The sequence below is a fragment of the Anoplopoma fimbria genome, chromosome 4, assembly GCF_027596085.1.
Source record: "Anoplopoma fimbria isolate UVic2021 breed Golden Eagle Sablefish chromosome 4, Afim_UVic_2022, whole genome shotgun sequence".
Lineage (NCBI taxonomy): Eukaryota > Metazoa > Chordata > Actinopteri > Perciformes > Anoplopomatidae > Anoplopoma > Anoplopoma fimbria.
In genome coordinates, this window is record NC_072452.1 from 16,150,412 (window position 1) to 16,175,285 (window position 24,874).

A 24,874-nucleotide genomic window follows, 5' to 3' on the forward strand; every position below is an offset into this window, starting at 1 on the left:
GAGAGTGTAATAGGGTGGTCTGCTGCTCAACAGGAGTTAGGAGGCTCTGGCTGTTCAAATTGTAATCCAATGGCAAATTTTTCATATTAAATAGGAAGGAAGGTTGAAATACAGGGGAAGAGAAAAAAAAAGCGCCCACAGAGGTGAGACTTTATTTAATCTATTGCAGAGGTGAGACTTTGTTTTAACTATTGCACTCAAGTCAGGCCTCCTGGCAGTTGGAGGACACAAAAAAAAGGTAAGAAAAGATGAGAATATTTCCTCTTTTCGTTGTAAATTGCGTGCAGCCTCCCTCACAGACAACAGGTAGTCACAAAACAGAATTTGTATTTGATGTAAGGCAGTTTGGTGTTTTGCAGAGAGCCCAGTTACACTTCTCTACCTCCATCCTTTACACAGAGCAGCTAAAAACCACAAGCAAATAATCCCACAAAGAAAGAAGAAAAAAAAAAAAAAAAAAAAGAAGAAATCTAACAGCCCTCCAAATTGACAATTCTAGTGAAGTTTAAAATGTGTAGTTTTTTAATATGTAGTAAAACCTCAGTGGGATTTTATCATTTATCTTGTGATTTCATAATATAAATGTAGAGATTCACAACGCGTTTCTTCCTCTTGATCTGCCTCCCGAGATGTCTTTTATCAGCTGCAGCACAGACAACTGGCAGACGACCAAACAGCAAGCTGGTTTGTGATAAATAGATCACCAGTTTGTAGGCTCCACTAATTTCCTCAGTCTTTATAAACAAGAGAGATGACTCCTTGAACAATACCATCAGCAGGGCCTCGATTTTATCCAGTCTTTTTAGAAAAAAGAAAAAACAAACCTTAATTGGTCTTCACTTCTCATCTTGCGTGTCTCTTTAAATGTGATTTGATGAACATTTACAAAGTGTTCCAACTTGGTATGATTTGTCTCTGTTTCCCTGCAACTTCTTTTTGAATCCCAACTCCTCTTTTCCAGATTTCTGTAACATTCTGATCTTCAGTCAGTCCCAGTTCACAAAAAGGATTTATTCCTTTTCCCTTTTGTTTTTTCATTTGATAAATTCCTTTGGAATGGCATTTCCAGTCTTGAATGGATTTGTTGAGAAACTCATGCAGGGGTGTGCACAGTCACAGTAATGGTGATAAGACTTCTTTTTCATTTAGAGAGTAACATAATGATGACACTAAAACTTGATATGAAACATATCTGCAAAAAGGAAGTGAGGAGAGGGGGAGGGGGGGGGGGGGGGGCAGGGCTATTTGGGCTTGGGAGGGGTCTCTGGGAGGCAGGAGGGGAGCTCTGCACTGATGCAGAGGGGACGGCAGGGAGCTCAGAGCTTCTCTGAGGAGGGGATCCAGATGTAGGGACCGGACTGCTCCTCGATGATTAGCTTGATTTTGTTGTAGATCTCCTCTAGTGAGTCACCCTGTACAATAGCTGGAGACACAAACACAAAGAAGACATACATGTTGGTTGCATCAGAACTGGAGTTGAAACAATAGGTCGACTTATAAATAAGTCAATAGAGCATTAATATGCAACAATTTTGATAATCAATTCATCATTACAGTAAAAGCAAAAAATGCTAAATATTTGCAATTCCACTCTGTGTTTTATGCATTATAAATAGGGCTGCATCGAGTGTCTATTTTCTTATTTACAGTCAAAGCTTTTTTTTAAGAGGCTTCAATAAAAATCTTCAATTTCTATGACGTGATTCATCAGATTTAGTTAGTCTTTTTTTAAATACAATCATTCTTTAAAAGATATAACTTGTCAGTGCCGGCGGGCCTTCCTTTATGTGGGCAGGCAGGCTAGAGAGCACTGTTTTTACCACAGTTTTAAAAGGCTAAATGGAAACAAATATTAATTTAAGAACATTTCGTTACATTAACGTGTGAATTTTGGATGATTACATCTATCGTTTCTCAATAACGCAGCCACCACTGGAATCTAACTCTACAAATAGTATCATACTAATCACTACCGAGCCTATTTGTATCAGGTACCGACAACGTTCACTTCACTTCACTGTTCTCTTCTTGTAACATTTCATCAAGTAAATAATTGATTTGCAAATGAAAAAACAATTCCATTAGAGTTTAAAAGATAAGTCGATTAATTAGTGTATTTAATTGACAGTAAATTAGTCATTTGTTTTAAATCGTTTTAAATATGTACTCTCAGCTTCTCTGTGAGGAGGTTTTACTGTACGTCTTGTGTGATCAGACAGAGAGCAGTAAACTGAATATCTTTGGGGTTTTATTCAATTGTCTTTCTTTAACCAAGAAATTGAGATTATTATTGACAGATTAAATATAATTACAAACAATCATTTGCTCCTGATATTTATCGTTGACACAAAGCAAAAGAGGCAATGAGACCAACCTGTGAAAAACTCTCCAAAGTCTTGCTCCAGCTTAACTGCCTTGTCAAAGACTTTATTGGCCTGCTCGTACGTCTGCCTCTTATTCATTTCCCTGAAAAAGACGAGCAGCTGTGATTAGTATCGCAGACACACTAACATTCACTCGTATCTCAACCACAGTATGTAAGAAAATCTCAAACTTACATTAGGGCTTCAATGGATTTTGGTTTAATAAAGATGGCAATCGGATAAAGTTGTGCTTGCTGCAGTCGTTTTATGGCGTTCCCCGACACATCCAGAATGCAGTGCTTCCCCTGCTGTTAGGTTTAGATTGGTAGAGATGTTTTGTTACATAATACCAGACACTTTTGGATTTTTGTATACAAGTAAGCCACATATTCATGAAGGGTTGATTTTGGTTCTTGGAATGCTTCAAACTAATAATTTGGTAGACCATTAATTAGAAATATCTGCTTTCAGATTTTGCAGGAAACCCAACATGCCTCCGGTTATATCTTAAATACACCAAACCCAAACCAGTGACTGAATACTGAGAAACACAAACCCCATTGCTTACCCTCTCAGCCACAGTTCTGACAGACAAGATGCTCGTCCCATAGAGGTTTTCATTGAACTGGCCAGCCTCAATGAATTTATTATCCTGAATGTCTTTCTCCATTTGCTCTCGCGAGCCCACAAAGTGGTAGTCCTGGCCGTCCATCTCGTTCTCTCGCCTCGGACGGGTCGTATCTGCAGAAGGGAATGAAACAAATCTATTGTCATCACTGCTGTTGTGTGTAGTTGTATTGTTTGGTTGCGTTTGTTTTGTTGTAAACTCACGGGGTACGCAGGAGCCAAACTTGTGGGGAAACTCGGAGATGAGGTCATCGTTTACTCTGTCTTTCATTGGGCCCAGTATGATCACAGGCCTTGTGTAGTGGACTGCATTGGAGATAAATGTGGGGTGGGAATGCATTTAGAAACTTACAATGTAAAGTTTGACTTATGCTGTTAGTTTTATTTTTATTTTGTAGAAGTGAATCACTCACTTTCCTGTCGAATGACTGGCTCGTAGGAAAGAATCGTGTCCTCCTGTCCCTCTGTAATAAAAACACACAGTCATCAGAAAGCTTCAAGAAGCACAAAAATAGGTGTAATGTCTGATTAAACACCAAGAGGAATATCAATTTACAGATGTCATTTCACAGGTAAATGTAAGAACATCTACCATGTTATTCAATCATCTATGTGGGCAGTGTAAAACAAACCATGAGAAATTAAGGTGACTCACTCGAACTGCTTTCACTGTCACTTGTGTTGGATGTCAGGCATTCTGCAAAAGCACAAGAGCGAGTTACAGATCATTTAAAAAAAAAAACCAGCCTTAGGAAAAAAAAAAAAAAAAAAAGAGCCCTGTTTCTCAACATCTAGGCCATTAAAAAAAGAGGATAAAGAAAGGAGAAGTCTTGTACGGGGCGGCAGCCATGCTCTCACAATATTAGGGAAGTGGGTTTTAGGGGCAAGCAATAGGAAATTAAGTGTTTCCTGTGACAATATCCCAAATGACCCGAAATCCCTGGCCAATGTTTCCTATTGCTAGATCTGTGCCTGTGGCAGCGGATCTCATATCAGGGAAAAGACAAAGAAAACATACAGGCGTTGTGCCGTCCACAGGGTGGAGGCAGGAGCTGGCTGACTCAGGGGAACTGGAGGGAAAAAAAGTGTTTCCAACCAGGCGTAGCAACACTCTGCTCTGGTGACAGATATATATTCCAGCTCTGTGTGACCTTATCTGACAAAACTCTGCTAAACATTTATCGTAAAGACCCCATGAGACATTCAGAATAAGTGTAACGCTCACTCAGCCTCCCTTGGGAATGCATATTTCATATGTAGTGTGAATCTGAGTAGGCTTTTGTGCGTGTTGTGTGTAAGCAGGCACGTAGGTCTGTGTGTGTGTGTGTGTGTGTGTGTGTGTGTGTGTGTGTGTGTGTGTGTCACTCTAAACTAAATGTGTGTGGTTTAGCATTCCCAGCTGGGTCTGCAGTGACAAAGCATTTTTTTTCTCTGAGCTTGGGGGACAGTTGCTTGACACAGTACAACCACACACTTACTCAAACTCTTTGATCCATAAAAGTCATCGCTTAACCCTGGGAAGTCCTAGATGTCCCGACAGGTGAGAGCAGAAACCAAGAGAAGAGAGCAGACAGGAAGAAGAAGAGGTTAGTGAGAGTTGCGGGCAGAGAGGGAGAGGAGTGCTGTGTCGTGCTCGCCAGGCCCACTGACACATGGCGTTGTGCTGTGCTCATTAAGCCTGAGCCCCACTTTGTTCATAGTAAGCTACGCTCTTTCAATTACACTCCCCAATCCCATTAAAATGGGATTTTGACCTGTTAAGTGTTAAAGCTGCAGTCCAGTTAATGAGATTCTTGTTGTGGGTCAGTGACTGACTGGAGAATTGATCAGGACTTATACGAGGAGTAGCATCACAGTGTTAGAAGGCCTGTGTGTTAATGCAGCCAAGCCCTCACGCGTGCACAAACACACATATAGCTGGCAGCACACACTCCTCTGGAGCCCATTGACAGATGCACAGACACACCAGAGAGAAGCCCACACCTCCAGCCTGATGCTGGCTCTGCATGTGAGGCATCTCTCTGGGACAGTGAGAAAAAAGGGATGAGAGTGGTGCCGTCACACAAACCATCCCTGGAGGTGAGCGGAGAGATGAGAGTTGAGAGACAGAACTGAAGCATGAAGGGGATAGGATGAAGGAAAAAAAAGAAAAAAAAAAAAAAAAAAAAAAAAAAACCACCCCCTCGATCACACAGCTGGTACTCACGTTCAGACTCCACCAACTCCTGCACAATATTCTCCTTGCTCTTGTAAAACGGGAACTTGCGTGAGAGGTTGAAGCTTTTTTTGCGCTTTACTTTGACTGGCTGCTTGTCGATGTGTGGGTGAGAAGGAGGAGGGGGGGGGGGGGGCAACGAGAGGGTGAAAACAAAAACAGAATGGGTTTCAATGAGGGTACTCGACACCCATGCAAAAAATACAAATGAAATGTAAACAAACGATACACATCAATTAATGAAAATGAGAAGCAGGTAATGGGTGAAAATGAATGGCACATCAATGTGAAGGAAACAGGCTTCTGTTTACCAACTTAAAACATGTACCAATTTCATTAAATTGAATCTGCTCGCATTTTAGATGAGACAGACAACATTACAGCTGATTTATACTTCTGCAAATTACATCTGACGGATCAGCCTCTGACAAACGTGCAGACATTTTTTCTAGGAGCACATTTCTTAATATCACTGAGTGCATGAGCTGTGGAGGTTACGGGGACCTCTCATCTCCACGGAGCTCTCTGTGTAATCTATACAGTAATACGAGCGCTTTTTTTTTGTGCCCGCTTCAGTGAGCAGGTGCTGGTCTCTTTCCCACACTCAGGGGGAAGTAGGCCATCTCCCTGGGAGCCCAGCAGCAGCTCTGAAGACAGCCTCTCTGGCACCAGGGCAGCGAGCAGCTGGCCCTCTACACTTACCCTGTTGGACTCAATCATGCCTGTCCTGGCGTGGAACTTGACTGTTTTTAACCTGGCCCGCTCTTTCTTCTCCACTCTGGGGTGGGAAAAAAGGGGGGAAATAAGGTTAGAGTGGGCATGAATGGTAGTAGTCACATTAGTTCTGTCTGCATTAGCAGAGTGATTGTACCTTTTCTTGCTGGGAATGACCCCGATCTGCTCGCTCTCTCCATGTGGTGTGACCAGTCTCGCCTGCCACCACTCGTCATCAGAAGCATTGATGACATGGAGGATATCCCCATAAGAGAAGCTCAGGCCTTGGCTGGGCAGGCAGCTGTCCCTCGTTCGATCATAGTCAAACAAAGCTCTGCAAAAACAAAGGCTGCGGTTACTCTCCTTCCTTTTATCTGGAATTTGTGTGAAGAGATTCCAGATTCACCAAGATCAATTTACTACACACGTGGCACAAAATGGCAGCTTTGTTTACTTTTTTTTTTAATATTTCGCATAGCTTGCATTTGGGCTGTGACTTGACTTATTAACAATAGGTGACAATATAAAACCAAAGTCCTATTGTGTATGTTACAATAAAAACACATCATGGAAAGCAAGGTCACACAAACTGAACACACAAGTTGACATTTCTAAGTGCTGTTGCCACATACTTTTCACCACAATCATTCAGTGTTTATTGTTTGCCTGAGTGCGTCACTATCTTGTCAGACAGGTAAACCCAGAGTCCTTTCTAAAAGGTATTTTAGTTTACTTTACCCAGAAGCTTAGAGTACATCTACAGGCCATAAACCACATTCCAGTATCAAGGTTAGGGCAACGTAAAGTATTTCCAAGAACTGAAACATTCATGATGCAATCGAGTGGAATCTTAACTTCTGCTGCACTTGACAGGGAAACTTATGTAAGACCTGTCACCATAGGAAACAATTACTATAAACAATAGTATTGTTATTAGTTTAAGTCCATTTTATGGCACTGAATCAATAGCATGATAATGCAAGTCTACCCTTTCCAAGAGCAATTCACTTTTAATTCTTAAGTATATTCACATTTTGTCAAATGTTTAAATAAAATAAAATAAACCACACAACCTAAACAATTATCCAAATGCGCTCTTAAGATAAGATAATCCTTTATTAGTCCCGCAGCGGGGAAATTTGCTTTCCGTTTACAAAATTGCTGCATTTCTGTGCATTGCTAAGTCTTATAAATTTTAGGAAAAACCCTGCTGTTCATGCTAGCATCATGTTGGCTAAAATATTGGTGACATTCATATGTAAACAAACCTGTAAACACAACTGACAAATTCGAAGTCAGCAAAAGTGGTAGAGGCCACGTCGATATACTGAACAATAAGTTGATAACGTAATTATTCTCATAGGCCTAACAAGTGAACTTTAACTCTGATTACCAACCTCAACCATTTTACAGCACCTTATCACACTTACAGAGCGTTTCAGAGAGAGTGTAAGCTCATGTGACACTGTTTTCTTTTGTTTCGGTTTTTTTTTGAGAACACCTTAGAGGTTTAACGCCTCCACATTCCTGAGGCTGGGCTGGGAGGACATGGCGGCTCCTGCATCAGCCGGCTAGCTAGACAGCTTTTCCAACATAACTGTGGGCTTAGTCACCCGCACAGGAGCAGGCTAGGCTCTACATGCCTCATAGGAGGCTGCCTATAGGAGAGGCATGAGTCAGATTGTTAACACTCCTCTCTATAGTGGGGGTCCAATGAGATAACACCTTTATACTTTTGATATATCCCAGTAAGGTCCACGGCTGTTGAACCTAGCCTAAATCAATCTAGTAATGTAGCCATTAGGCTTAGGTCAAGTGAAGCGTATTAGTGCTTCGGCAGAAAATATGGTGAAGTACTAGGACTGTGGAGTTACATCACACAGTCCTTTCACCTTGACCCCTGTAAGCCCTCTGTGACTCGCTGCTTTTGTGTGAGCAGGGCGATGTCACCTGTTTTAATTCCTAAATAAGCCTCCATCCAGATTGGCAACCGGCCCAACGTGTCATAACACGGGTCACTCTGCATTACGCAAAGCAGAGTCAATGTCATATGTGGCATCAAAACAACAACAGGGGTTGCCTGTCCATCGCTTTATGATGGTGCTGAATTGTATCAACCCGATGGCCTGAATTATTTGTTACCCTACAAAAAGCTCAGTGTGAAGGATCATGTGTTTTGTAATGATACGTCATGCTGCTGAACTGACAGTGGGGCTGCATGTTGACAACATGTGCTTTCAGGCTTTCTTCTCCCCCACAGGCAGGGAGAAGTTCATTATGCAAGAGTGGCTATTTTGACTACAGATCTTAGAAAATATGTCGCGAGTGCAGGCACGACCGTGTGTGTGTGTGTGTGTGTGTGTGTGTGTGTGTGTGTGTGTGTGTGTGTGTGTGTGTGTGTGTGTGTGTGTGTGTGTGTGTGTGCTGCAGCTTTACCTGACATAGAGGGAGCGTTTCTCACTAGTGCGCAGGGAGCCTGATCCTGAGCTCATGCTGCTGTTCATCATCTGCTCCCTCAGGTCGTGGATCTTGGACTCGAAGCGGCTATACTCTGCATTGGAGGGAATCAAACAAAACACACTGTGTCAAAAATAAAGTTGATAAACCCAAGGTGAAGGTGGCATTGAAGATGTCTAATAAAGAGGCCAAACGAGTGTTGGGCCCTGCTTTCTTGTTTCACTGGAAAACTGTTTGCAATCTCTGTGTCTCAGTTGGCGCTGCAGAGAGCTGGAGTGAACGGAGGAAAGGTTCAGCGAATCCTTAGGCTGATTAATGACCCCAGGAACAGATGGTTTATCACAGATCTGCCTTACACATCCAGTAATGTCTCATGTCAGGTAATTAATTACACAGATTAATTAAGTTCAACATGGGCTCTTTAGTGTGGTTAAAAAAAGCGTAGGCCTCCACCAATTTCAAATGCATGACCATTTGTCATAGGTGTGTAAATCCAGTTGCTGCTCTGGAGCACAGGGATGATGTATGAATCCACCTGGACCTCCTCATTAAGAATGCTCTCATTAGCCTGCTGTGCAGGGCGAGCTCTGTGCCCAGGCTGCTGGAACAAGGTAGGCAACCGCACCACACGGCACACAGTTAGATAAACAGACCGGCAGATGCAGCTAGAAAAACAAGTGGACTAGGTCGCTCATGTGATCACACAAAAGGAGGAGTTGGAAACACATAAAAGCAGCCGTGTGAGCAACCAACATTGTCACATATCTTAATGTTAAAACATGATTTACACTGCTGATGAAAGAGAAGTAATCGCCGTTACAATTAATAAGTGTTTATGTTTCATGTTGTACAGCTCTGCCCAGGAAGTATACAAAAAACATAGAATCAAGTTAATGGCACCTAACAACGAACCCTAATCTCAAATGAAACAACATATCTATGTCTTGATCACAATTAGCCCATATAAAGAACCGGTGAGAGAGAATACAGTTCAAATCTATTCCACATATCTCTTTTACTGCCGTGCCCTCAGGAGTCGACTCCTACCTTACAGCTTAATCATCCATAGCTGGCAACACTTCCTGTAACGTGAACAACCAGAGATCAAAGTCCAGATTCTGTCGAACAAGCCTTCAAGTAGCCTTGAAAAATAAACGCCCATCCCTAAAATGCTGGTTTAACAGAAGTTAGTCCAAGCTCCCGGGGATAAAAATTCTGAACAGGTGCAAAAACAATCTCTAGGTCGCTGAACTCCGACCACCTGCCGAAACCTAAAGCATTCAAAGGCAAACACACATCCTGCCGCGGGCCTAGCGCCAGCTCTCCACCCCGGTCTCTTCTCAAAGGGTTAACAATACAATACAGGGTGACGCTGCAAGGTGAGGTAACCAGACACCGCCTGACTGCCTGTAACCAGGAGCAACGTCCTAGCACTCATAGCACAGCGACAGCACACGCGGAAACAGCCATTCAGACAAGTCCACTTGGCTCTCAGGCACGGGAGACATGAGAGAATGGCAGCCTGGGAGAGGAGGGGTTTAAGGGACAATATAAAGAGTAGCTAGGTAGAGAGAGCTGTCTTAATGGCCAACTCGAAAACAACACCAACCTGAAGGGCCGGCTGGGAGCTGTGCCGGTGAGGTAACACTAGAAGTAGTGCAGGTGGAAAGAGCTAAATGCTTGGCTTGTTCCCATTCTTAATGTCCAAATGATTAATCTCACACATTCAAGAGGAGCAGGAGGAGCACTGAACTACAAACAGCTTTAAGCCTCTGTTGGGAGTTAGGGCGGGAATCATGAGCCAAACCATAAATTGCTACCGCGCCTCGTTGTTAATGACAACATCAGCATACCCGCAATCCTGCAACACAATTATCTACGTGCAGTAGATCACAATGTTGGTGTAACAACAGTAGGGAAACACAATAATCAATCTCTAAATTTATCTGCAGGCACCTTTAAAATGAAGTGCTTTCAGTTTCCAGTAATTTTAAATGATGTGAAACAGTAAAGGAAGTTAATACCTGTTACACAGAAGAGGAAGGATACTCCCAGTACTTAACAGAAAGCACTGTGATACTGGAGAATGAGTATCACAACAGAGCCACAGGAGATCAAAACATTATCCTGAAACCTAATACAAATCCAATTCACAACTGTAACAGCAGCATTAAGTGCTCAGATCACTCACAAGAAGTGAGGCAAATTTAAGCAATTTCCTTAACAGACTGCTTTTAAAAGTCACTTAAAATGTGTATTTCCATTCATCTATCTAATAAAAATTAATAAAAGGTTAAAAAATACTTTGAGTCTTTGACTCTGAAATGAAATAAACACCTGTATATTATTTGAGTCATAATATAAAAGTCACCACAAAAAAAAGGTAGTGCCATCCATCCAAATTGCTGCTCCCACTCTGCCTGCCGTTACATAACAAATGGATGAACAAAACTGAGACAGTAAAACATAATTCTGCGCAACTTGTATTGAATAGAGCATGTATTTAACAGACATGCAGAACACTCAAATCTTAACCCCATTCTTGTATCAATGATTAGGGCTGTAATAGCAGCAAATGCTTATTTAAAGTAGAAATAAGCCAAATTATCTGATGACACCAACAGCAAGTGTTACAGATTGTTATAAAAACATAACAATATCTACCCAGTTAGGAATCAGCCATATTTGCAATTGTATCAATACATTCTTGACTGATCCGAGTCTTTACAGAGATCAACCCGACATCAATTATTCATTAACATCACTACTCTCAAGCAACGCGCTGACATGCAGTGGAACGGGAGTCCACAATTGTTAACGTTACAACTTTGTCCCTTAAAGCACTTAATACACAAGAGCTAGCCTTTATTTTTAGGAGTGACCCACAGGAAGAAAAGACAGCTAATAGAAACTGGGACTATTCTGTATCACTCACTCCCACTGCGTGTCCTCATTAGTCTTACAGCTTTTTTATTTTGGGGGGCGGTCACTTCTCTTTTGATCCAGTTATGCAACACAGCAGGCATGTACTTGTAATGCGAGAGTGTGTTATGTTCTCGGGGATAGTCGAGCCAGTGCAGACACACACCCCCTCCCCAATAATATACCGCAAGAGGAACATGTAGACCCTGGCTTAAATATTTCCTACATGCAGACCGGTGTGAGTTTGTTGAGGGGCCATTGAGTTTAACATTTCCTCCACGGCTCTCCTCCCATTTCCTACATGCAAAGATTTTTGTGTAATTACACTCTTTGACAGTTAGGCAAGGCAGTGTGTGGATATACACCCCACACTTCCATTCCTTCCAGCTGAATGTGAGTTAAAGACTTGGTGATGCTCCAGTAAGCCACTGAGAGTCAGGGCGGCCTCCTGCTGCAGCCTGTGTGCTCTGCTGGGGCTTCTTGTAGTCTTCAGTGCTGGCCTTCCATCAGAGATCTTTAGACGCCCTGGCCCCCGGCCCCCGAGAATACTCTGCAGGCAGCTTGCCATGCATAAACCAGCATTCACCCTCCACTTCCTCCCCCTGACTGACTGTCCTTGTACATCTCACTGGGGGGTTCCTCCTGCTCCAAACTCAAACGAACGACATGTCACACACCGCTTTAGGATGCCAGCAGAATTACTGGCGACAGATCTCTCAGGTCACCAGCGGAGATGCAGGAAGTCAATCATTTGCCAGCACTCGGCTCGTGTGTTTTGAGCAGTTAGGCATTGTACACAAACAGATAAGTGTCCTTCACTGGGTTACAAAGGGGGCGCAGAGCTGAAAGCATGATTTGGTATGGAAAACAAAGGTTCCCTTCAGCTAACCACATCGTTATTCAAGATGCTGCCTGATTGGTCTGGCATGCAAGACCACATTAACTCACATGGGCAAGAATACAGCATTACAATCAGTATTCTGTAGCAGAAGGAAAACCTATAACCGCCATTCTGTCAATGTTAATCTAAGCCTGTGTCTTTGCTAAACGTAGCCCAGTGCCAATTCACTGATCCTGTTCCAACTCACTTTCCATGACCTTGGAGAGTTATTGTACATTTAAGGCTTGTGTCTTATTTAAAAAGGGAGTGGAGTGTAAAGTGAGTGCATGCTACAACTTATGCCCCTTCACATTCCTGTCATAGTCCAACCTGAGAGCTCAGCCTAGGTCTAAAGCTCACAATATCCTTTCCATTGTTGTTGCAGCATTACTGTAGCATGCACACGCATAAAATTACAAAAACAGAGGAAAAACGAAGCCACCAAAGTAGCTATTAAACGCAAAGCCAATCCACAATGAACGATTACAAAGAAAGAGTGGTGCCCTTTAGCGAAATAAGCTCACAGGCTCACCAACATATACAATCTGCTTTAGTCATCATGAAAATGGACTATGTAGTCAACCACTCCAAAGTCCAGTGTAGCAAACAGAACTTGATTGTGAAGAGCTGAAGTCACAGGTGGAGTCACTGTCACCACTAAGCTGACAAACACCTGTTTGAACACCTGAACACACCTCTGTGTCCCCACCTAGAAACTGTTCAAAGTAGATGCATAAATCATGCAGCATATCACAACATTAAAGATACTTAAACTGGCCTCAAGCACGAAATGAAGTCATAAAAACAATGCAATGACAATGTTTACCATAGAAGAGGCTGCATAGAGTACAGTAGGGGTGAGGCTGTCACATGCATCTCACACAACTCACTTTCATTTCTTTGAAACCCGACTCTAGTGTCTCTGAGAGGAAGGTAAACTCGTGTTTTATGCTGTAATGTTACTAAAGCTGCAGCCAGGAAGCTCAACACACTGACATTACCCTCTACAAAGTAACCTGTTACCTCTCCTACGCTTTGTTCCTGCTTCCTGAGTGTCACTGCTCTCCTGCGACGTCTCCTCCTCAGTCACATGAAACCCTGGCTATTATTTCGCCCGGTCACTCGGGAGTTTCATGCGGCTTCTGCTCGGCTGCTGTTGTAGTCGAGCCCATCCCCCATCCGCTCAAAAGCTGGTAGACAGATAACAGTCGGAAGTTTTTTTGTTGTTGTCTCTTCTCCGTTTTGCAACCAAAACTCTCCTTCTGGCGTCGTCGCAGCTTTAAATGTCCCCTCTTTCCATTTGGTGCTGGTGGGGGTCGTGGGGGGTTTGTGACCACGAGCAGCGCGGCTCGGAGGTTTGAACAGGAAGGACAACAGCGGCTCGTTTGCCCGCCTTGGCTCGACGCTTCAACCCGCTAACCTCCGCCGACACAAGCGCCGCCCCTGAACCTGAATACTTCCTCCAGGGAGAGCCTCGCAGGAGCGCTGCTCAGGCACCCACCGCCAACATGTATTTATTTATTGCAACATTTAAATGGTATTCCTTGTGATTTTTTTTTTTTTAATGGCTTAATTAAAAGCAGCAGAGGCAAAGATATCCTGAGTTTTTTTGTTTTTTTTCCTGGTATGAGCCAATAAACTAAGCACTGGATCCTACGTTTCCCACAATGCATAGCGACGGTCTTGCTTTTAAAGGAATACAGGTAGTTTACACAGTAAGAGTAAGACAAGAGAGAGTACCAAGAGAGGAGTGTTACCAGTCCAGCTACCTGCAGCAGCTGATTAGCTTAGCTTAGCACAATGACTGGAAACAAAGGGAAACAGCTAGCCTGGCTCTGCCCAAAGACTAAAACAATCTTCCTACTGGCGCCTCTTCTTACAAAATGATGAAGTGTGTATGCAGACATTTATGCATAAGAGTGATATTGATGCATTTAATGCTGGAAAAGAAAATATCACTTCCTTTAAAGTTTGCAATGCAGGTGTTCTGTCATACAAGTATAGTCTCCAAGCCCAAGCGATAACCCTGATGACATCATCTGGGTGATTTTCTCAGACCAAAGAAAGCTTCCTAATTTCTCTCTGATTTTGATAAAATCAGCATACAGTCTCTTTAATACGCTGCAAGAACAACATTGGATTACCAAACAGACAAAATGGGCAACTTCAGAGCCTGCAAGGCTCTTCAAATCCCAGGGTCACTGTAGGTCAGTTGGTTTTGGTAATTTGATTAATTGGTAATTTTGTGACCATGTCTTAAAATGGATCCTGTATCAAAATCTAGTTATATGAGCTGTATTATGTTATTTTCTATTCAGCTCACATTCAAATAAAATTGTGTGAAATCAAATGACCACAAACAAAAATAAATTAAGTATTATTTAAGCATATAAGTACATGCTGGAACTTGTAGGTGACGTAGCACAGATAGCAATACATGGGGGTCATTTTGGGCCAAATGACAAAAAAATCTGTAGCTAACAGGCTAATCTGGCTCAAGAATACTTTTGGTTGTTTGATGATAACTCTTACTAATACAGTCAATCAAAACTGCTTTCAATACCCTTTATGGCACAATACCATGCAGTGTGAATGTGTGATATGAGACAGTATGGCCTCACCTTCAGGCCTGTACTGAGCTATGATGGTGACAGTCTGTCCAGCTCTCTTCAGTGCTGCGGCCGCCTGCTCATGTGTGGCATTCCTCAGGTTCACTCCATTCACCTGCACAAAACCACACAGACACCAACATTTTTAAGCAAGAAAACCAGGTGTAGATCCTAAAGGTGTGCCGCTTGTCTAATTGTGTAGTTCTGAAGAGGAAACAAGTCTAGCTGGATGGAGCAGAGCTTATCCTCAAGCTGGATGCTTTAAGTCCAGCCTGTAGAGATAAGATCTCTACAGGGATCTTATCTCTCTCTACAAGATAGGACTTTTACTGAAAGACAATACCACTTATTTTGAAAAACATTTTGTATTATATTTTCAAAATACAGTACAAGCAGCATTAAAATAAAAACACATATTTAGAGCAACACTGGGTTCTGAAAAGGTTAAGAGGTATTAGATACAAGTTAAGGGATATAAATATGTAAAACATTGAATACTTTATTGATTGACAGAATTGTCTTGTCTGGCGGATCACAGCTCAGCTCCCTCTGACTTATTATGGATTTAATGTTATGCTCAAGGACATTCCAGCATGGCAGATGTTTGCTGGCTTTCTAAACACTAGGCTACCTTAATTCTACCATCAGTATTCTGACAATGAGAGTTGGCTGAACTGCCTTAAACTTGTTACAGTTGTTGGTTTGGGTAAACGTAAAGCTTGAGTTTGAGATACTGACCGAGAGAATCCGGTCGCCCCGCCTCAGCTCGCCGCTCAGGTCAGCCGGCCCTCCTGCCAGGATGAAGCTGACAAAGATGCCTTCTCCATCCTCGCCGCCAACGATGTTGAAGCCCAGGCCTGTGGAGCCCTTGTGCAGCAACACCTTCCTCGGCTCCCTGCCAAAAAAGAGCGACAGCGTCAGGGTGAAGGGCAGGACAGAGAGCAAAGAAGAGATGGCGAGAGAAGAGAGATATGACCAAAACTAAAATAGGAACAGCATCAAGAGAGGCTGTTACAAACAACAGCCATCTTCTATTGTGTGTGATGCCAAAATGTCGAGTGCTGCAAGCCGTAGGCCTGCAGATCTCTTTGTAGATACACTCTGTATATATTTAAAAGTGTGTGCTTTTAATAGAACATTTAAATGATGAATCTACAGGAATCATGTAGTGATCACAATGCTAATATAGATATTGTGGATTACATTGATAACACTGCAAACCGTTTTGCATTACATACAATGAATGCAATAAAACAAGCAGCAACACGATTGGATCCAAATGCATATTATCTGCTAGAACTTTCTGCTTTGCATGGTAATCTCATGGAAACGCTCACACGTGTACACATTTAAACACCCACTCATTAATGTGCGCAGACACAACGAGCCACCTCCTGCTCAACAGACCCGCTCTGCTTTAGCTTTAGCCACTATGACTCATCCTCGGGCAGGCTATCCAGACGGCCTCAGTTTTAAGATGCGAGAGAGGCCAAACCGCTGCAATGGTCCAGCAAAAGCCCTCTGAGAACACACTTCACACGAGTGCAAACACACGCACACACACACACTCTAGGAAGCCCAGCGTTGGCCTTACACAAACACATGCACACAAACTTTATATTCAAACGCACACATAAACTTACATGCACGCACGTACAAAGCATACGCACCCACAGAGACACACACAGTTTCCACTCTTTAACAGAAAAAACACAGCATGGTTCCCATTAGTGGTCTTCTCTTGCAGTACTCAGCCTGCAGTGTACAGGAACAATTCCTACTCAATCCCTAATGGCTGCGCTCTAACTTGCTATTAAGATCATTTTCCCATCAATGGCAGCCGAGGCAGCATTCCAGACTTTCAGGATCATACCCATGACTGATTGGAAAAACTAAAAGCGTTGATTACTCCACTAAAATAAATTAAAAGCATCGGAAAGTCCTCAGTAGTAAATCGGTGCCAACAGGAAGACTTCAGGAAGTTTAACCAGACTGTTTAAGTGTATTCATTTGATTGACTGAACTTGGATACAGATGATATTTTTTAAGACCACTAGATAAGATTAAAAGCAACATAGTGAGTCTGAGTCTGCTGGATTCATAACGAGTAGTGTTTCTACAAGGCAGAATCAGGGATGGATTCAATCTGATTGAACTGACAAAGCATAAAACATTCTTGCTTTTTTTCCTAAAGCCTTTTAGATCTTTTTTTGTATAAGAGATGAAAAGCTAAACTAAAAGAAATACATGTGGCATGTGCCTTGAAATATGCTGACTTGCCTTCAAACAAGTCAAGCTTAAAATAACCTCGCTCTCCATTTTAGGCTTTTCATCCCAATCTCGACGAGGCTCACAGATCTTCATGGTTACCTTAGGTTCCGGGAATGGTGCTTGCTTCGGAAAGAGCATTTCCTAACAGTGCGTTCGGGCAGGTTCTTCACCATCGACATGGAAGATGAGATGTTGACTGTGAACATGGTGGCTATGGCACATCAACCTTTACTCCTCGACCCCTCCTTCCTGTCTGGGCCCTTCCACTGAGAGCGAGTGGCTACAAGTTTAGAAGCTCCTGTGTTCGGAGCCTGGTGTTCCCTATCTCAGCAGCTCCTCTTTGGCCTGTCACTAACCCCCTCTCCTCATCACCAACAGCAAGGCTAGACTGAACATTTAACCCATACGCTCCCACGAGAATCATATTTGTTCAATTCTAAGAGAAGAGGGAGAAAATCCCCCCTCACTCATATCTGGAATAACCAGGACTGCATTACATCAAGAGCATCAGGACTTGGCGGATGAGTCAAACTGGTTATCCAAGTTTGATCCCCTTTTACACCGTGCTGTCCCCCTTGTTTCTGCCCCCCTAAATACAGCACACCAGCATTCCTGTCTGTCAGCCCTGGTCCCCTAGAGAAAAGGCAGACAGATTCCCAGAAGCTCCTTGATAATTTGTCAGTGTAAACAAACTGAGGAACTTATGAACTGTCTTTCAGGGCTTTTGATTTTGACGACCCCACATTTTGTGACCTGGCTGGACGCGGAGGCTCACGGGAAAAATAATGTGCAGACTACTGTTGAATATTTGAACATGTAAGGCCGGCAACGTTCTATAATCTTACGTTCGGTGCAGTGTGCATGTGTGTTTTTCTTCATACACAGTTTGTCCATAGGATGTGAATCGCCTGGACATTCTCATGGAAAAATGGGAGCGAATACCTACAGTTTGCAATGCAGGGATCAAGTCCTCCCTCCCTATCACAAGACCTGCCCCCCCCCCCCCCTTGTCTTTTCATCCATGCCAGGAATGTAAACAGTTAGAGCGGTAACAACCCTTTCTCTCTGCCCAGCCGTTTCTCCTGCGACTCTTTTCTCTAATTCAACTCCCCTCCCGCCGTTATATTTTCCCTGTCTGCTTCAGGGTCGGTCGCAGCTCAATCCTAAAGCTGTGAATGGATATCTGGGCTGCGGGGTTCAGCGGGTCATGCTGCCCTGGACTCAGTAATTGGCTCTGCTTGGCTGATTAATGGTGGACACTGCAGATGGACGCAATTTTCCACAGAAAGGCACTACCTCTCGAGGCACTTTATCTCTCGCTCCCCCCCCCAATGGATCACATCAGCTTACGAATAGAAATTTGTACTGCTAAAATTAAAATGATGCTTTGTCTTTGTCTTTCTTTCACTGCTTAAATTTCATCCATGTATTTTCTGTGGCTAGCTCCTCTTCATGGCCTGCTTTTTTCTTCTCCTTTGACATAGGGAAAAAATGATTCACTGCTAAGGTGATAGATATTTCCTGCTTATCGCTGTGAGTAACAATAAAAGTGGAGCGATGAATGATTAACACCTAAGATGAGTACTCTGCTGCTACTCTGATTTATTTGATTTAAAACTCCCCTTTTTGCTTTTGCAGGTTTTGAAATAATACTTCATAAAAGGTAAAAGCATTCCTTGTTATTGATGACTGAATGTTTGTGCTGACCAGTCAAAGGTTTTGTGTTTGTGCGTGTGCATGAGACACATACAGTTACTGATAGCTCACCTGCTGCTGCAGTCCACAGGCTCCTGTATTTACGTAAGCGGCGCCTGAACAAAGCAGCCTAACTAGAAGCATTGTTGTGAATATCTAACAACTGCGGTCCTGATAGGACCAGCAGAGGGGAGCTGCTTGTTTAGTGATTGTGCACACTGTCACCACTGCACACAAGTGTGTTTACACCAAACATGCATATTAAAACACAGAGGTTTTATCTCTTATTGCATTGACAGAGACAAGGATGTACATTACTGACATCTCTCCAGAAGAATGGGGTAATATCAGATGGAGGAGGGGGAGGACGTGTCTGTGATGACACCACTGAGGGGGATGTGCAGATGGGCAGAGGGCCGATACAAGCTCTGACTCATTCCTCACAACCAGCCTGCTCCATTTCTGCGGAAGCCTGTGCTTACTACAGCATCCATCTAAAATAACCCCTCTCCGCCAGAGCCAATGGGGAAGCTGCCTGAGCTGGAGGGAGGTGTCTGCTATCTGTCCGTCAGTGTGATGGAGCGGGATGCTCATCGGCTGTGATTGGGATCAAGTCGGTTGTCGGCCATGATGTCCTCCGAGACATTCGTTTCTGATTATGCAGTGGACATGACACACAAACCCACTAGGGACAAACAGGTGCACGCATGGTCACAGTATGTAGGCCATCTTAATTTGCAGATTGCAGAAACCGCTGTCTGGTGTGCAGGATGTATACCCACAGGTATGTGCCCAGTGTCACAATTTTGCATTGCACTTAAGGCGCGTGCGTCTGCGTGTGTGCTCCTATGTGTCAGCACATTATGAGTCTCAGTGTACAGTATGTATGTGTGATTGGTGCTGGCAGCATTGGTGATGAGAAGGGTAAGACCTGAGTGCATGGCCTGGTTTTTTCCAGTGTGCAGATGAATCATGACAGCTGCAGGACTGTCTGCTGCTACTGGTCCGCTGGCCAGTACAGATCAGGCTCTTACTCCCCCGTTGCATTTATGGTAACAGCAAGGCTGGGTGTTTATATTTACATGCATAGAGCAGCAGGCAAAACATTCCAACAAATATTTGTGTTGGGTGGCTCCAGTCAGCCCCCCTATCCTCCTGTACTGTTCTTTAAACACATCAACCTGTGTTTAGCTAAAACCAAACAGCAACACCATAATCGGTCATTTTCTCTCTCACAAACACACACACACACACCCACACACACATACAGGAAAACACATATTGGCAAAAAATGGCATAAATGTCACATAATATAAGCTACTTTCAACACAAGCACACTACATAAAAGCAATGGTTCACACACACAAAGACCAGGGCATTCATCCATGAGGTGAAGCTAAAAGGGCAAGACTGTGGATGTAATGTAATAAATATGATGAAATAAATAAGATAAACTAAAATCAACAAACAGGAGGCCTTTTGCACATTTGGTAATGCTTAACACATTGCCATAAATGTCATGTATATTATTGTCCTCAGCAGTAACCAGCAGTGAAAGTAGCTTGGCCCGAGATAGAGGCTTAGTTTCGTCGATGCCTCCTGACAGATGGAATTGAGCAGCTTGTGGGAGCGTGAAGCCCTTTCGGCTGCTCTCCCGTGGAGATGTGTTTGTGAGGAGCAGGTACGACTCCATTTTAAACTGCAATACACAGGGCCCTATTGTTTTTAGATTCATAGATGTGAGCAGATTAGTCGTAAATTGATGGAAAAATAACAACTGCGGGGCAGACCTTTGAAATTATGAAAAGTATATAAACAAACAAACACACAAAGGGCAAGAAATAATAAGCTAATGTCTTATAAAACGTTTCGGCTCTACAGTCACTTTGCTTTTACAGTATTTAGTTTTTAACAACTCATGTGAGTGTGATATGAGTCAAAAATTGAGTGTTTCATCCACACATAAAAACGCAGCAACATACTCAGCGTAACAACACACAAAGCAGCAAAGACGTGAGGTTAGAAAACACACAAACATGCAAACACAGAGACACAGAAAGCTAAAAGAAGTTATTTGCCAATCGTTCTCCTCTCTGTCTCTTTCTTCTGCTTGTGTGGCAAAACATACCACCTGTGAGGTTGTGGTCCCTCTTTGGCCCTACTCCTGTCTGATGCCAGATCCAGGTGCTAAGCTACATAGAGGAGGGTTAGCTAAGCGACGCGTGATGGACTAGGTTAGTACCTGCCAGAGAAGGGGAGTGGGCCTTGGCACAAGGGAGCAGGGGAAGGACAGAAGCCTCTGTAGAGGGCCTGGGGCACCTTGATGTCCCCAGGTTTGTGGATGACACTGTAAATAGGTTCAGCCCTGCTGTGGGGGTACAGGAATCACAGTGAACGGGACACAAGTGCAGGACACAAATAAAGCACATATACCAACAGAGATGCGACAAATGCACATACAAGTCATGTAGACAGCTTGTACAAGGACATTACAGGGCCACATAACGAACACTCATCCAGTAACACATTCACTCCACGGCACACAGACACTCATAAACGCCTGCATGCAGTCACGCGCACAAACACAGAAGGAATACAGCCTTCTCCCCCCTGAGCTGTGGGTTAAGATGACTCAAGGCCTTGTGGGGCACTCCAATCAAGCCTCTATGAATGCTACTTCTGATCCAGTACTTGGATATGAGGTCGAAGGTTAAAACACAGTCATAACAAGTACAAGAAGTGACAAGAGGCCTCTCTGCAAAGTATCTGGTCAGCACACAGCCACCACACACTACCAAGCTGTAATACAGAATGCACCACCAGGGCCCTGATGAGCTGGAAATTGTAAACAAAGCATTGTATTCCTTCATGAAACACTTCAGAAGATCAATTATGTAGATGTTGTGTTAAATAAACCACACCATGACAACACCTTTAGAACCGCAACAAAATGGAGGCAAAGAGAAATCCATGGAAACTGAAAATTAACTGATTCAAAAACGGATTAATATAATCTCACACAATTTACTTCCCAAGCAATGAGTCTTCACTTACTACTACTACAACAAAAAAGACCTTAAGTTGATTTCCACAAGCAATCATTCACATTTACACTCACAGAGCCTGTATGTAATGTAATGTATGAGAGGAGAGTCAGTCATAAAAGGAACCGGTCTGTAACTTACCTTGTGAAGTCTTCCTCCCCCAGCATGTGTGGAGGAACTGGCGAGTACCTGGACGGGGTGACCTGGGGCGGGGGGGTACACTGGCTTGGGCTCCATTGCCCCCATGTAGTTGTGGCCTACGTGGTTGTCCACCATGGTGGGGAAGGCTGGAGGGAGGGCCAGGCCAATAGGGGGAAAGAAAGAATGATTACAACACAGGCACAAGAGCAGAGCTGCATAAGACGCAGACAAACTGTGAATGTGGCAACAGTTAAGCCTGATTTTCTAAACCACTCTACTTGGAGGTAAAGAAAAAACAAAAAAACAAGTGCACCTGAATTTGCCTTCATTTTCTTCTTGTGTTTCTTACCCTTCTTTTTAGCAATGTTTTCCCGCTTTAAGATCTTCACTTCAACTTGTCGAGAACAATGATTATTAGTAGCAATAAGAATGGTGGGCAAAACTGCAAAAATAGGACCCAGGTTGTATGAAACCAAAGTTCTAATGAAATTAAGGAAATTTGGTTTTTATACACGTATCATGTCTTGTCTCTGTTCTCTGTCTGTGCTTATCATTACACAATAGGCAACCAGCGCTGACTAATGTACAGTATTAACAGATATGTTTCAATAATCTAGACCTGATGTCTTAAATCTATAAATCCCCTTCTTAAACTAAGAGGAAAAATTAGGGATATTTTTTTGAAAAGTTGGAGAAGTACTTCTGCATGCACGCAAAAGACAGATCACCGGCATAAAACAATCTTTTCCCCTGAATTTTCATTCATGATTGAGGCAGCGGAGCATGATAAAACAAGCGTTTCCATTCCAGATCATCTGACCACGGGGTTATGCTGTCAGAGCGGGGTTAAGTCTGCATTAAGGGTGCACTTAAATCCTGCAAACCCTAACTGCAAACATGTAGAACATACAAAAAAAGCCCTGAAATAGCCCCTTCTAACACTAAATCACTGTTCTGTGGAAATTTGAGAAGCTGCAGCTCAAGATCGTGGGCTCTCATGAGCAGGTGGGATGTGAGAAACCATCCACACTCAGTGGGAGGCAGAGAACTGCGCTTGTTGTTGCTGTGGGTAGGATTATGTGTGTGTGTGTGTGTGTGTGTGTGTGTGTGTGTGTGTGTGTGTGTGTGTGTGTGTGTGCGTGTGTGCATTCACTACTTTCACTATGTGGGTGTCTGGGCATAGCAGTTTTGGGGAGAGAACAGTGATACAACACTAACATCTTTGACAAAGATAATCAGATGATTCCCAGAGTAAAATGCTCTAACATGGACCTTGACTTATAAATCATCTTAACCTCAGGTCAGACAGTTTGAATAAAATAACCTTCTCTTGTTTTGAAGCTGGCTGCTTATGGATAAATGAATGTAAAATGTACTTTGTGCCTTGGAGAGTGTGTAAACAGTGTTTTCACCGTGTGAAGCAACAAGATGAGGTAGATACGTACTGCTGGAGTAGTCCGGAGGGGCGTACATGTCGTTGAGGTGCACCGGTCCCGGCTTGGCCACCTTGAGGTAAACCATATCAGAGGTGTTCTTCAGCGCAGCCACTGCCTCCTCATGACGCACGTCCTGAAGCATGATGTTGTTCACCTGAATGTGACGATTGTCGTGAAAAAGAGAAGAGGAAAAATCAACACTTGGAACACCTCGTGTCTTTGCCGCGCTGTGACAACATCACGCATCACAACAGCAATCACACCAGCCAACACAATAATGAATCATAGCTTGGAGGTATTATGATATTTCAGTATATTTCAACAGCAGAGTGAAAAGGTTGGTGTGCTGCTCAGCGTTAACAGAGGTCAAATGCAGTAGGTAGAGGTTCTCAAGATGCTCTGAATTTCTGCAGTTTCTCTTTTAAGAAAAAAAAAACTCAGTGGAAATATACTGTCAGTCAAAAGTTTCTGAACACCTCATATATTATATTAAGCAAGGTTGTCTTTGTAAATAACTCGCAGTAAAGTCTTTGTGAACTGAGAAATGCTTGAGATTTTATATTGTTGCAAATTGCCTGGATCTTAATCGCTCTAATAAGCTTCTTGGGTACATTACATTATTACATTACAGTCATTTAGCAGACGCTTTTATCCAAAGCAGCTTACAATAAGTGTATTCAACATAGGTATTCAAGAGAACTACTAGTCACCAGAAGTCATAAGTGCATCTCCTTTCTTAAACAATCATCTAAAAGCATAAACCAGAGCAAAAGTATAGTGCAGAAGCAAATTAATACGAATGCAATAAGTGCAACAAACTGATACGAATACAATAAGTGCAACAAACTAATACGAATACAATAAGTGCTAAGAGGAAGGCTCAGGGTAGTACTTCTTGAAGAGGTGAGTTTTCAGCCTGCGTCAGGACAGCAGTATAGTTGATAGTATACAGTACATTTGCAAATGACACACTCAGTTTTCAACAGACTGCCAAACGTATCTGTGTTGTCTTTCCAGTATCTGGATGCCTTTTGATAAAGTAAGACACAAGACCACTCTGTCATGAACTTACATTTGACTGCCTTGTCTATTTTGTTAGTATTTTCTAATAAATTCCAAATGGGATTATTCATTTGAGTGTTTATTTCAATTGTTTATTTACTTCTATTTACCATAGCAGTTTGCAAAAATGATCTTATGCAGCTGTAGGAATTAGATTTTTAAAAAGCTAACAAAAAAATGCTAAATATAAAGTGTTTAAAAAGGTTTGACTAGTTTTGTATTTGTATTATAATAGTGTAAAATCATCAGTAAAGCAACGTGTTTGTAAATGCATTTTGTATTAATGAGAGCTCAGTGATGCAGCCTTGAACAAATGTAATATTTCTCACTATTATGACCAGCTGATGGGTCTTTTTATTGTCCCACTGCATGGCCTAAATGGTAGATTATCGATCACACTCAAAGTCGTGAACTGTTATGTGTGTTGTCTGTCTCGTT

General features: G+C 42.8%; 1 protein-coding gene across 1 annotated transcript in view; it reads right to left on the reverse strand.

Annotated features, from left to right (window-relative positions):
* Window positions 1–1,215: 1,215 nt before the first annotated feature.
* dlg3 (discs, large homolog 3 (Drosophila)) overlaps window positions 1,216–24,874 on the reverse strand; it is a 73,624-nt gene continuing 49,965 nt past the window's right edge. The window contains 16 exon segments of the mRNA XM_054598265.1: window positions 1,216–1,423; window positions 2,375–2,466; window positions 2,559–2,671; window positions 2,932–3,104; window positions 3,195–3,296; window positions 3,404–3,454; window positions 3,646–3,687; window positions 5,197–5,296; window positions 5,908–5,983; window positions 6,077–6,253; window positions 8,356–8,470; window positions 14,800–14,902; window positions 15,526–15,682; window positions 21,939–22,010; window positions 22,012–22,084; window positions 23,384–23,528. Coding sequence (XP_054454240.1) covers window positions 1,317–1,423; window positions 2,375–2,466; window positions 2,559–2,671; window positions 2,932–3,104; window positions 3,195–3,296; window positions 3,404–3,454; window positions 3,646–3,687; window positions 5,197–5,296; window positions 5,908–5,983; window positions 6,077–6,253; window positions 8,356–8,470; window positions 14,800–14,902; window positions 15,526–15,682; window positions 21,939–22,010; window positions 22,012–22,084; window positions 23,384–23,528 — 1,698 coding nt within the window. The 3' untranslated portion in view covers window positions 1,216–1,316.